Genomic DNA, 13701 nt, shown 5'->3' with positions numbered 1-13701 from the left:
CTGCTAGACCAGTCCAGATGTTCGAGTTTATACCACCTTACCTGCAGATGGAGACAGAGAGCCACACTATTCTGTGACATTATCACTGCCTATGCGTGGTCTAGACTGGGCACTTTCTAGTATCCTTATGTAAAGCAATGGCGTAACTTCTATGACACTATAGCTATGAAAATCTTGTGGAACAGGAGGAAAACCAACAATAGTTTTCTTAATATTCCATAGCAAAAGAAGGGAGGAACTGAGATGGAAAACAGCCCAAGGAAAAAAGATATAGAGAATCCTCGAGTTCTCCATATAGAGTACGTGCCTGTGAATCTTCCAAAATACCCAAAGGAGCCTCAGACAGGGACAATATAAATACAGCCATTGACTTCCTTGAGGGTTCTGGACTGGTCAAGCAGGATTCAAAGAAAGGAAATTAATAGGTAAGACTAAATTCCTCCTTCCTTATCCTACTAGATCAATCTGCATGCAAGAGAAGTAGCCAAGATCCTTCTAACACAAGTGGGAAGAAGATTGGTCTGCCCTGAATGCCAGCTTCAAAAGCAACATTTCTCTTGGCTTGCACATGTAATCCATAGCATGCAGCAATGAGTGGAGGAGGAGCCTAGTGGTTAGAGCAGTGGCTATGAACCAGGAGACCAGGGTTTGAGTCCCGCTGTCACTCCTTGTGACCTTGGGCAAGTCACTTTAACCTCCGTTGCCTCAGGTACAAAATTAGATTGTAAGCCCTGTGGGGATAGGGAAATATCTATAGTAGCTGAATGTAATCCGCTTTGATGTACACTTTGAAGGGCCGAAAAGCGGAATATAAAAATCTAAATAAATAAATGTAAAGAAGAATTAATTTAGTGGTTGCCTTTCAAATGTCTTCTGGAGCAAATACTGTAGACTTCACCTACGAAAATGCCTGAGCCTCACAGAAGAGCACAAATTGCCTCTGGGACCTGTAGACCCTTCAGCAAATATACTGATGAGATCTTTGATCCACTTGGACAATGACGATTTTGAAGCTGCCTCTCCCTTGTAAAAGCCCATTGACCACCACAAAAACCTATTGGTTTTTCAAAAGGATTTAGTCATCCTTAAGCAGCTAAAGAGGATTCAGTGAACATCCACGAAGCAGAGACACCTATTCTCACCATGACATTATGCCTTTTTGGGAACAGTGGAAGAGAAATTGCCTGGTTAAAATAAAAGCATAAAATGGCCACAGCAAGAAAAATGACACTGAACAAAGTGTGACTGTTTATACAGATAAACCCAGATGGGGTCTCTGTAAGATGAGGCCTGTAACTCCAAATTACATCTGCCTGAACATATGGCCACCAGAAATGTCGTCTTTAAAGAAAGGTTCCTTCAAGGACACATGACTAAGCAGCTCAAAGAGCGGACGGATAATCATCAAGAACCAGATTCAGACCCCACTGTGGCCCTAAAGGGGGGACGAATACGCTTAAGTCCACACAGGAGGCCGGCCACCTCTGGGTGGAATGCCACCAAGACCCAATGAATTCGACCTCTGAAACAAGATATAGTTGCAACATGTATTCTCAGGGAATTAGCCCTTGTCCATACCCATTTGTAAGCAAGTCAGAACAGCTGGAATGTCCATTGCAAGAAGACTCACAAAGATGCCAGACATGGGCATAAACCCACGAAGTGGAGGTCTCACAGGTCTTAAGAATACATTACTGAAAAACAAATCCCTTTCTAAACAAGCAAACTCTCTCAAGGAACTCAAAACAATTCTATATGTCCTGTAAGCATTCATTCATTTTCCATGAGACAAATGAGCGTTAGAACATCATGACATGGTTGTCTGAATTATATAAACCAGCAAGGAGGAATGGGGTTTTTTAATCTTCTGTCGCAAGGCACAGAAGATTTGGATGCGGGTACTGATACATGAAGCCCAATGTCAAGCTAAGTATCTTCCAGGTGTCTCCAACATGCTGGCCAACCACCTCAATCAGATTTTTCAGCTGCACAAGTGGTCTTTCGCTCAAGCCTTGGCAAGCCACATATTACCAGCTGGTTTCACAGGGTAAACATTTCTCTTTGCATCAGAGGAGAACCGAAAGGTAGAGAATGGAGAAATTACTTACCTGATAATTTCGTTTTCCTTAGTGTAGACAGATGGACTCAGGACCAGTGGGTATTGTGCTCTTCTGCTAGCAGATGGGAGACTGAGTCAGATTTCAGAGCTGACGTCACTCTAGATATACCCCTGCAGTAACCTCAGCTCTTCAGTATTCTCTTCGAAAAGCCATTGTGGATACATCTTTGCTCAGATAACTTGATTAAACTTGAGTAAAACTTGAACTGGTTTAACTAATTTCCAAACTGGAGACCACCAGTGCACTCAACCAATTAACACATACACCGGACAAGCTGTGGGCGTCTTGAACCAGGGGTAAGCCGCGGTCTCGAGGTTTGCTATCCAAGGTTCTCCTTTTCTGGGGCAGCCGTGGGCGGGATGCTGAGTCCATCTGTCTACACTAAGGAAAACAAAATTATCAGGTAAGTAATTTCTCCATTTCCTAGCGTGAGGGCAGATGGACTCAGGTCCAATGGGATGTACAAAAGCTACTTCCGGACAGGGCGGGAGGCTGCCCGTGGCCCACTTAGTACTGCCCTTGCGAATGCTGTCTTTTCTCAGGCCTGAACATCCAGGCAGTAGAACCTGGAGCAGGTGTGTATGGAGGACCATGTCGCTGCCTGACAGATCTCGGCGGGCGACAGCAGCTTGGTTTCTGCCCAAGAGACTACCAGTGCCCTCATAGAATGTGCCTTAACCTGTAGTGGTAAGGGCTTCCCTGCCTCTATGTAGGCTGCCTTGATTACGTCCTTGATCCAGCGGGTTATGGTCGCCCACGAGGCCACTTCTCCTTGTTTCTTCCTGCTGTGAAGAGCGAACAGGCGGTCCGTTTTGTGCACCGGTTCCGATCTTTCCAGGTACCGCACTAGGAGTCCGCCGACATTTAGATGGCGAAGAAGGCGCGAGTCTTCAGTGTCCTTATGTTCATCCGGAGATGATAGCGAGATGGTTTGGTTCAAGTGAAATTCGGAAACCACTTTTGGTAGGAAGGAGGGGACAGTGCACAGTTGTATGGTTCCAGGTGTGAACCTAAGGAACGGTTCCCGTCAGGATAGTGCCTGCAGTTTGGAGATGTGACGAGCTGAACATACTGCCACCAGGAATGCCGTCTTCAATGTTAAGAGGCGTAGTGGCAGACCGCGTGTTGGTCTGAAGGAGGCCCCAGCTAGGAAGTCTAATACTAGATTGAGATTTCATAGAGGCACCGGCCACTTTAGGGGTGGTCGGAGTTGTTTAACCCCTTTCAGGAAGTGGGACAAATCCGGATGGGTTAGTAGCCGGATACTGTCCATTTCGGCTCTGAAGCAGGCCAGTGCGGCTACTTTGACCTTGAGGGAGTTGAGTGACAACCCCTTCTTCATACTGTCCTGTAGGAACACCAAAATCATGGGAATCTTGGCTGTCCGCGTCAGAATCCCGCAGTCCTCACACCAGGCTTCGAATACTCTCCAGATCCGTATGTATGACAGGGATGTGGAGAACTTGCATGCTCGGAGCAGGGTGTCAATCACGGCCTTTGAGTAACCGCGCTTCTTCAGGTGAGTCCTCTCAAGGGCCTTCGTGGAGAATCGGGCCATGCCGGAGAAGGTCCCTGTGTGGAGGTAGGCACAGAGGGTTCCCCGCAAGGATTCTTTGCATGTCTGCGTACCATGGTCTTCTTGGCCAATCCGGGGCCACTAGTAGAACTAGTCCCCTGTGATGTTCTATCTTGCAGATGACCCTGACCAGTAGTGGCCATGGGGGGGGGGGGGGGGGGCATACAGTAGGTCTTCCTCTGACCAAGACTGGACAACAATGTTGATTCCTTGGCATTGTGGCTCTTGTCTGCGGCTCAAGAACCTGGGGACTTGGGCACTGAGATGGGTGGCCAGTAGATCCATGGCTGGGAGGCCCCAGCAATTTACTATCATTCGGAAGGCTGTGGTCGACAGCATCCATTCCCCCGGGTCCAGGCTCTCTCTGCTAAAGAAGTCTTCAGAGACGTTGTCTTTTCCTGCGATGTGGGAGGCCGATATCCCTTGTAGGTTTATCTCCACCCATGCCTTGAGAGGGTCTATCTCCAGAGACACCTGCTGGCTTTTGGTTCCTCCCTGGCGGTTGATGTAAGCAACCAATGTCACGTTGTCCGACATTACTCGAATTGCTTTGCCTCGGAGTCTGTGGCTGAATCGCAGGCACGCTAGTCTGACTGCTCGAGCTTCCAGGCGGTTTAAGTTCCATTCTGCCTCTTCCTTGTTCCATTGTCCTTGGGCCGTCAGTTCCTGACAGTGGGCTCCCCACCCTTGCAGACTCGCATCCATGGTGAGCAAGATCCAGTTCGGTGGGGAAAGGCTTACTCCTCTGCCACCACTGGAGCTGAGAACGTACCTCTGCTGGTAGTTGGAGGCAAATTGAGTAGTCCCGGGACAGTGGGTTCCATCGTGACAGTAAGAAGCGCTGGAGCGGTCGCATATGGGCCCTTGTCCAAGGGACGACCTCTAGGGTTGATGCCATGAGGCCGAGGACTTGAAGATAGTCCCATACCTTGGGGCGTGCATTGGTCATCAATCATCATAATTGTTCCATCAGTTTCCTTCTCCTCGGAGGAAGGAGGAAGACTGTTCTGTCTGGTGTCGAAATGGGCTCCCAGGTACTCTAGCGATTGAGAGGGCTGCAGTCTGCTCTTGCCCGTGTTCACAACCCAACCGAGTTCCTGCAGTAGGCTCTTGACTCTGCTGGTCACCTGCCGACTCTCTTCCGAAGGCTTTGCCCTGCTTAGCCAAATCGTCCAGGTAAGAGTGTACCAAGATCCCTTCATTCCTCAGTGTTGCCACCATGACCACCATGATTTTGGTGAAGGTTCTGGGGCGGTTGCTAGGCCGAAGGTTCCATCGTGGAACCGATAATGGTGACCCAGTATCGCAAAGCGCAGGAAACACTGGTGATGCTGATGGACTGGGATGTGAAGGTAGGCTTCGGAAAGGTCCAGGGAGGTTAGAAACTCTCCAGGTTATACTGCCATTATTACAGAGCGAAGAGTTTCCATGCGGAAGTGTAGAACCCGCAGATGACGGTTGACGTTCTTGAGATCCAAGATGGGCCGGTATGATCTTTCCTTCTTGGGAACGATAAAATAGATAGAATAGCACCCTGTATTTTGTCGGGGCATGGGAACCGGAGTTATTGCCTTAAGAGTGTTAGAGTGGTTTCTACTGCCAGTCTCTTGGAGTGGGAGTGGCAGGGTGACATCATAAATTTGTCTCAAGGGATGCTGCGGAACTCCAGAGAGTAACCTTCTCGAATGATGTTTAGAACCCATTTGTCCGATGTTATCTTGATCCATCTTTGGTAGAAGAGGGCAAGTCGACCCCCTATATACTCTTCCTGTGTGTGGGTCGGCCCATTCTCATTGTGGAACACGGCTGGAGCCTGCCCCTGGGCCTGCTCCCCTCTTGGTCTGTCTACTCTGAAAGGGCTGAGACCTTCCGGAGAGACGAGGTGTCTGGAACTGTGAGTTCCTGTAGGGTCTAAAGCGCTGCGATCCTCTGCCCTTGGTTCTTCTGGGGGAGGGACGCTGAGAGCTTTTACGCCTATCTTCCGGTAGCCGAGGCACTGGGGGATTTGCCCCATTTGCTGGCTAACTTCTCCAATTCGCTTCCGAACAAGAGAGATCCTTTAAAAGACATTCTTGTGAGATTCGCTTTAGATGTCGCGTCCGCAAACCAATTCCGTAGCCATAATTGTCTTCTGGCTGCCACTACCGAGGCAACGCCCCTGGCTGAGGTGCACACCAGGTCTGAGCTTGCATCCGTGAGTAAGGCTGCTGCACGTTCCATCATCTCACCAATATATGTTTCAGAGTTGTTTGCCTTTCGAGAGAGGAGCAAGCAAGAACGTGCCACCAATGCGCAGCAGGAAGCAATCTGCAGTGTCACTGCTGTTGCGAAGGCCTGCTTAAGGATGGATTCCAATCGTCTGTCTTGAGTGTCCTTCAATGCAGCCCCTCCCTCAACGGAAATCGTTGATTGCTTTGAGACAGCACAGACCATAGCGTCCACTTTCCGGAAACGCAGGCGTTCCTTGGTCGCTGATTCTAGAGGGTATAGGGCTTCCAAGGCCCAACCCCCTTTGAAGCTGGCCTCCGGGGCATCCCATTCCAGGTCAAACAGTTCCTGGATGGCTTCCATCATTGGAAAGCAACATGAGGCCTTACGAAGGGGACACCAAAATGGGGTTCTTCTTTGGTTCTGCCATAGGGTCCATGGCAGGAATACCCAGCGTCTTCAGAGTCTGGGAAACAAGGGCTGGTAATTCGTCCTTGTGGAAGAAGCGAAGCATGGTTCGGTATGGTTCCATTCCTGGAGGGATTTCTCCTACTAACAGGGAGTCACTCATCATCTGAGGTGTCTGGGTCCCTGTTAGGGAAGTTTTTGGTTAGGCGAGGCATGTCTTGAGGCATCCGAGCTGGGCCAGGAGGATCTTGTGCTTCTGGCAGGTGTTGAGCCTGGGGCGCAACTGGGGCTGATTGCGCTTGAATGAAGGCTTGCAGCCGTTGGAAAAATTCCAGCCAGGAGAAGGACCCTGGGTCCATGTTAACCCCAAGGGGAGTAAGAACATAAGAACATAAAAACATGCCATACTGGGTCAGACCAAGGGTCCATCAAGCCCAGCATCCTGTTTCCAACAGTGGCCAATCCAGGCCATAAGAACCTGGCAAGTACCCAAACACTAAGTCTATTCCATGGTACCGTTGCTAGTAATAGCAGTGGCTATTCTCTAAGTCAACCGATTCACACCTACCCATTCTAGACCTCTCATGATTTTAAACACCTCTATCATATCCCCCCTCAGCCATCTCTTCTCCAAGCTGAACAGTCCTAACCTCTTCAGTCTTTCCTCATAGGGGAGCTGTTCCATTCCCCTTATCATTTTGGTTGCCCTTCTCTGTACCTTCTCCATCGCAACTATATCTTTTTTGAGATGAAGCGACCAGAATTGTACACAGTATTCAAGGTGCGGTCTCACCATGGAGCGATATAGAGGCATTATGACATTTTCCGTTTTATTCGCCATTCCCTTCCTAATAATTCCTAACATTCTGTTTGCTTTTTTGACTGCTGCACCACACTGAGCCGACGATTTCAATGTGTTATCCACTATGATGCCTAGATCTTTTTCCTGGGTGGTAGCTCCTAATATGGAACCTAACATCGTGTAACTACAGCATGGGTTATTTTTCCCTATATGCATCACCTTGCACTTGTCCACGATAGCATTTTATGGCCCGTTCCCTCATCCTGGCCAGGCAGAACATAATATTCAGGCAGAACCTTTTATTTCCTTTTCACATATTGCAGCAGGATCAGAAAAAACGTTCATCACTTACCTGTACTCTTTTCACCTTTGGCAGAATTCTACAAATAAGAGACACAATATCAGTAATAGGAAACAGAGTCAGGCTTCTCTAACCTCTCTCTGAACAAGACCAGACCAGAAAAATGCCGGGTCTACCCTGAGCCACAGAGGGCAACCTGGGAAATAACAAAAGCCTCCACTATTACCCCAATCCAAAGAGATTTACCCACAGAAACCCAACACTGAGAGCTTTCCCCCGAAAAAGAATAAGAAAACACTAAGACCAAGCATCAGAGCCATCAAAGAAACCAATTTCCTCATAGAGTGCTAGCAAGGAATTTCTATCCTACATATACACATCGTACCCCCGGGAGGAGCGCTGCTGAGGAATCCCTCCCTTCCCTGTGTCACAGACTGTATAATGTGACTCTCGTACCCGGGAGGAGCGCTGCTGAGGAATCCCTCCCTTCCCTGTGTCACAGACTGTATAATGTGACTCTCGTACCCGGGAGGAGCGCTGCTGAGGAATCCCCGCCTTCCCTGTGACACAGACTGTATAATGTGACTCTCGTACCTGGGAGGAGCGCTGCTGAGGAATCCCTCCCTTCCCTGTGTCACAGACTGTATAATGTGACTCTCGTACCCGGGAGGAGCGCTGCTGAGGAATCCCTCCCTTCCCTGTGTCACAGACTGTATAATGTGACTCTCGTACCCGGGAGGAGCGCTGCTGAGGAATCCCCGCCTTCCCTGTGACACAGACTGTATAATGTGACTCTCGTACCCGGGAGGAGCGCTGCTGAGGAATCCCTCTCTTCCCTGTGACACAGACTGTATAATGTGACTCTCATACCCGGGAGGAGCGCTGCTGAGGAGTCCCTCCCTTCCCTGTGACACAGACTGTATAATGTGACTCTCGTACCCGGGAGGAGCGCTGCTGAGGAATCCCCGCCTTCCCTGTGACACAGACTGCATAATGTGACTCTCGTACCTGGGAGGAGCGCTGCTGAGGAATCCCTCTCTTCCCTGTGACACAGACTGTATAATGTGACTCTCATACCCGGGAGGAGCGCTGCTGAGGAGTCCCTCCCTTCCCTGTGACACAGACTGTATAATGTGACTCTCATACCTGGGAGGAGTGCTGCTGAGGAATCCCTCCCTTCCCTGTGTCACAGACTGTATAATGTGACTCTCATACCTGGGAGGAGCGCTGCTGAGGAATCCCCCCCTTCCCTGTGACACAGACTGTATAATGTGTCTCTCGTACCCGGGAGGAGCGCTGCTGAGGAATCCCTCCCTTCCCTGTGACACAGACTGTATAGTGTGACTCTTGAACCCGGGAGGAGCACTGCTGAGGAATCCCTCCCTTCCCTGTGACACAGACTGTATAATGTGACTCTCATACACAGGAGGAACACTGCTGAGGAATCCCTCCCTTCCCTGTGACAGACTGTATAATGTGACTCTCGTACCCGGGAGGAGCGCTGCTGAGGAATCCCTCCCTTCCCTGTGACACAGACTGTATAATGTGACTCTCATACACAGGAGGAGCGCTGCTGAGGAATCCCTTCCTTCCCTGTGTCACAGACTGTATAATGTGACTCTCGTACCCGGGAGGAGCGCTGCTGAGGAGTCCCTCCTTTCCCTGTGACACAGACTGTATAATGTGACTCTCATACCCAGGAGGAGCGCTGCTGAGGAATCCCTTCCTTCCCTGTGACACAGACTGTATAATGTGACTCTCATACCCGGGAGGAGCGCTGCTGAGGAATCCCTCCCTTCCTGTGTCACAGACTGTATAATGTGACTCTCATACCTGGGAGGAGTGCTGCTGAGGAGTCCCTCCCTTCCCTGTGACACAGACTGCATAATGTGACTCTCATACCTGGGAGGAGTGCTGCTGAGGAGTCCCTCCCTTCCCTGTGACACAGACTGTATAATGTGACTCTCGTACCCGGGAGGAGTACTGCTGAGGAGTCCCTTCCTTCCCTGTGACACAGACTGTATAATGTGACTCTCGTACCCAGGAGGAGCGCTGCTGAGGAATCCCTCCCTTCCCTGTGACACAGACTGCATAATGTGACTCTTGTACCCTGGCCTTCTTACCTCTATGTCATGGTTCAGGCGGTAGACGTACAGTTGAGTGGTTCCAGCCACCACCAGATTCTTCTCTGTGTTGCAGAAAAAGTTACAAAACATGGAAAACTCAATCCCCGTAGGGGGATGGGCCTGCCGATACACAGCGTACATCCTGATCCCACAAAGAGGGACAACCTGCAAAACATAAATCAAAGGTAAAGACAGAGACCAAGCAGGATCTGAAATAAGCAAGTGGAAGAGAAAATGAGCACCCAAAAGGAGAAATTAGGAAATTAGCAGGTAAATACCATCCTTGAGTCCTGCTAGACCAGTCCCTTACTCCTGGTGATTTCCTCACCCATCAGCTGATGGAGACAGAGGACCCATTCCCATATTTATTTTGACCTCTCCCTGGTTATATGGGTGGTGTAGGTTGGGCCTTCAACAGTATTCATTTGGGAGGGCACTGGTCTAGCAGGCGAGTACTAATTTCTCCTTCCTTATCATCCTGCCAGACCAGTGCCTTTCAGAGGGAGATATCCACGCTGAAGCTAGGCCAAGCTGGATCTGAAGGCTGCATCCACTCTGCCTTGTACCTACAACTTGTAGTGTTTGACAAAGGAACACAGCGATGACTTTGTAGCCGCTCTAAATGTGTCTTCAGGAGATACATAAGGACTACTATATTGGGTCAGACTAAAGCTCCATCAAGCCCAGTATCCTGTTTCCAACCGTGTGCAATCCAGGTCACAAGCACCTGGCAGGATCCCAAGAGGTACAGAGATTCCCAGCTGCTTATCCCAGGGATAAGAAGTGAATTTCTGCAACTCCACCTTAATAATGGTTTATGGACTTTTCTTCCAGGAACTTGTCCAAACCTTTTTTATGTTTAAATTTTTTGCTAAAGTTTTACAAAACATAAAGGAAAATTAGTTTCTTACCTGATAATTTTCGTTCCTGTAGTACCAAGGATCAGTCCAGGACACCTGGGTTGTGACTCCGCACCAGTAGATGGAGACAGACTAAAACTTGTGGGCGGAGCCATATATAAGCCCCTGTGCCAGTCACAGCCCCTCAGTCATACGTAATGTCAAAGTAGAAACACAACCAGAGAACTAAAACCAAAACTAGCTATAAACCGCCAATAGAACGGGGAAAGAAAACCCCCCTTCTGGAAACGTGCTCTCCACCGAGAGAGCTAAACAAGCGGACAAGATTAACCCAGAACCGTGAGCGAACTCTCCGTTACTTCAGCGCAGCACTGCGGGCGGGATCCTGGACTGATCCTTGGTACTACAGGAACGAAAATTATCAGGTAAGAAACTAATTTTCCTTTCCCTGTACGTACCAGGATCAGTCCAGGACACCTGGGATGTACCAGAGCTAAATTACCAAGGGTGGGAAGCAGAGAGTCCCGCTCGGAGTACCCTCTCTCCAAATCCCCCGGAATCGGTAGCCCGGACATCCAACCGGTAATGCCGGATAAAGGTATGCAACGACTTCCAGGTAGCCGCCCTGCAAATCTCTTGAGGCTACACCTGAGAAGCTTCCGCCCAAGACGCAGCTGGAGAGCGAGTCGAGGGAGCCCGAAGACCCACGGGAAGTGATTTTCCCCCGCACCAAGTACGCCGAACCAATGGCCTCCTTGAGCCAAGTGGCAATCGTCGTGCGGGACGCTGCAACTCCTTTCTTTGGACCAGAGAACAAAACAAACAGAAGAGCCGTGACCCGAAATGGATAAGTGACCTCCAGACAGCGAAGGAGGGATCTCCGCACGTCAAGCTTCCGTAATTCCCTCGCTTCTGGATCAGAGGGCTCCCCGACCGCGAAAGCGGACAGCTCAATTGAAAAACATGGAAGGCCAACACCACTTTCGGCAGGAAGGAAGGAACCGTCCGCAAATAAACTCCGGAATCGGAAATACACAAGAAGGGTTCCCTACAGGACAAAGCCCGTAACTCCGAAACACGCCGTGCCGAAGCAATCGCCACCAAGAACACCGTCTTCAACGTGAGATCCTGAAAAGTTAAGCGTTTCAAGGGTTCAAACAGCGCCGCGCATAAAGCGGAGAGAACCGAATGGAGGTTCCAAGCCGGACAGGGGAGATGCAATGGAGGACGAAGGTGCTTAGCTCCCCGAAGGAAACGGGAGATATCCGGGTGAAGAGCCAGGAAAGTACCTCGGACCTTACCTCGCAAACAACCAATCGCCGCCACTTGGACCCGTAGGGAACTGCAAGCCAGACCTTACCTTTGGCAAGACCTGCCTGGAGGAACGCCAGAATGTCGGAGACAGAAGCCGCAGTAGGGACCACCCCACGCTGCACGCACCATTCCTCCAAATCCACCCAGACACGGACATAAGCCAGGGACGTCGCCTGTTTCCTGGAACGTAGCAACGTGGCTACCACCGCATCTGAGTAACCTTTTCTCTTCAGCCGATTCCTCTCAAAAACCATGCCGCGAAGCAGAAGTGATCCGCATTCTCCAAACAGACGGGGCCCTGATGGAGTAGACCCGCCATCCCCTGGAGCTGAAGGGGTACCGCCACTGTGAGCTGGACGAGGTCTGCGAACCACGGCCGGCGCGGCCACTCCGGTGCCACCAGGAGCACGTTGGCTGGGTGCAACTCTATGCGCCGCAGAATCTTGCCGATCATCGGCCACGGGAGAAACCACGTACAGCAGAACATCAGTCGGCCCGGGAAGCGCCAACGCATCGACGCCTTCTGCCCCCCTTTCTCGACTTCGACTGAAACATCGCGGAGCCTTCGCATTGTGCCACGTGTCCATCAGATCCATGTGGGGCACTCCCCACGTTTCGCAAATGAGAAGCAACGCTTCGTCCGCCAGTTCCCACTCACCGGGATCCAGGCGATGCCGGCTGAGAAAATCCGCCTGAACGTTGTCGACTCCTGCACTGTGAGAGGCTGCTATGTTGCTGAGATGGAGCCCTGACCAGACCATTAAGCGCTGAGCCTCCTCCGCCACCTGTGGGCTCCTTGTCCCGCCTTGGCGGTTGATGTAGGCCACGGTGGTCGCGTTGTCCGACAACACTCGGACCGCCTTTCCCCGCACTACCGGTAGGAAGGCTTGCAGAGCCTGACGGACCGCTCTGGTCTCTAGTCTGTTGATAGACCACTGGGCTAGCGACACTGACCATAGGCCTTGGACCGAGCTCCCTAGGCAGACCGCTCCCCGACCGGAGAGGCTGGCATCTGCGGTCACCACCGTCCAATTGGGCACCAGAAGAGACACTCCAGAGGACAGATGACTGGAATCCAGCCACCAGAGCAGGCTGGACCTCGCGAGTCCCCCTAGTGGAAGCGGTAAGTGGAACTCCTTGGAAACCGGCGCCCAGCAAGATAGTAAGGACGACGGTAAAGGCCGCAGATGAGCGAATGCCCAGGAAACCAGCGCAAGCGTGGAAGCCATATAGCCCCGGACCGTAAGGCAGTCGCAGACAAGAAGCGCCTTACTTGAGCTGGCAGCTCGTATCTCCGTTCGTGTGACAGGAACACCTAGCCCTGCGACGTGTCGACAACGGCTCCCAGATATTCCAAGGTCCGCGAGGGTGTCCGATGACTCTTGTTGAAGTTGACCACCCATCCTAGGGACTGCCAAGGTATAAGACCCTGGCCAACTGACAACCGACATTGATCCTCGGGCTTCGCCCGAATCCACCAATCATCCAGGGACGGATGGACCAGGAGATCATACTGGCGCAGCCGCGCCGCCACCGCGACCATCACCTTCGTGAACGTGCGGGGGCCGTCGCGAGACCAACCGGGAGCGCTTGTAACTGGCAGTGCCGTCCTAGAACGCAGAACCTGACGAAGTGCAGGAACGACGGCTGAATGCCTATGTGATGATACGCCTCCGCGAAATCCAGGGAGGCCAGAAAACTCGCCGGGCCGCCCCGCAGCAATTACCGACCGAATCGACTCCATTTTGAAGTGAGAAACGCGAAGGCATCGCGAAGGCATCGGTTCACTCCACCAAGATCCAGAATAGATCTGTCCGTGCTGCCTGTCTTGGGGACGACGAAGTAAATGGAGTAACGGCCCCTGCCGTGCGGTTGACCAGAACGGAGGAGGCAGCCGAGTCTGATCACGCGGAGGACCCACTGGTCTGACGATACACCGGCCCATCTCTCTACAACTGAAATCAACCGCGCCCTGACGTTGGGAAC

At 51.2% G+C, this 13701-nt stretch overlaps 1 protein-coding gene across 1 annotated transcript in view; it reads right to left on the bottom strand.

The window, feature by feature from the left end:
- The window catches only part of LOC115082491 (cleavage and polyadenylation specificity factor subunit 1-like), a gene marked incomplete at its 3' end in the record, with an annotated part of 66662 nt that extends 56957 nt beyond the window's left edge, over positions 1 to 9705 (bottom strand). The window contains exons 1-2 of the mRNA XM_029586718.1: positions 9539 to 9705; positions 7467 to 7494 (exon numbers count right to left, since the gene is read on the bottom strand). Coding sequence (XP_029442578.1) covers positions 7467 to 7494; positions 9539 to 9682 — 172 coding nt within the window. The remainder of the gene's footprint in view (positions 1 to 7466; positions 7495 to 9538) is intronic.
- Positions 9706 to 13701: the final 3996 nt, after the last annotated feature.

The sequence above is a fragment of the Rhinatrema bivittatum genome, unplaced genomic scaffold, assembly GCF_901001135.1.
Source record: "Rhinatrema bivittatum unplaced genomic scaffold, aRhiBiv1.1, whole genome shotgun sequence".
Taxonomy (NCBI): domain Eukaryota; kingdom Metazoa; phylum Chordata; class Amphibia; order Gymnophiona; family Rhinatrematidae; genus Rhinatrema; species Rhinatrema bivittatum.
Note: the sequence above shows the minus strand (reverse complement) of the source record. Positions and strands in the feature narration are given on the sequence as shown.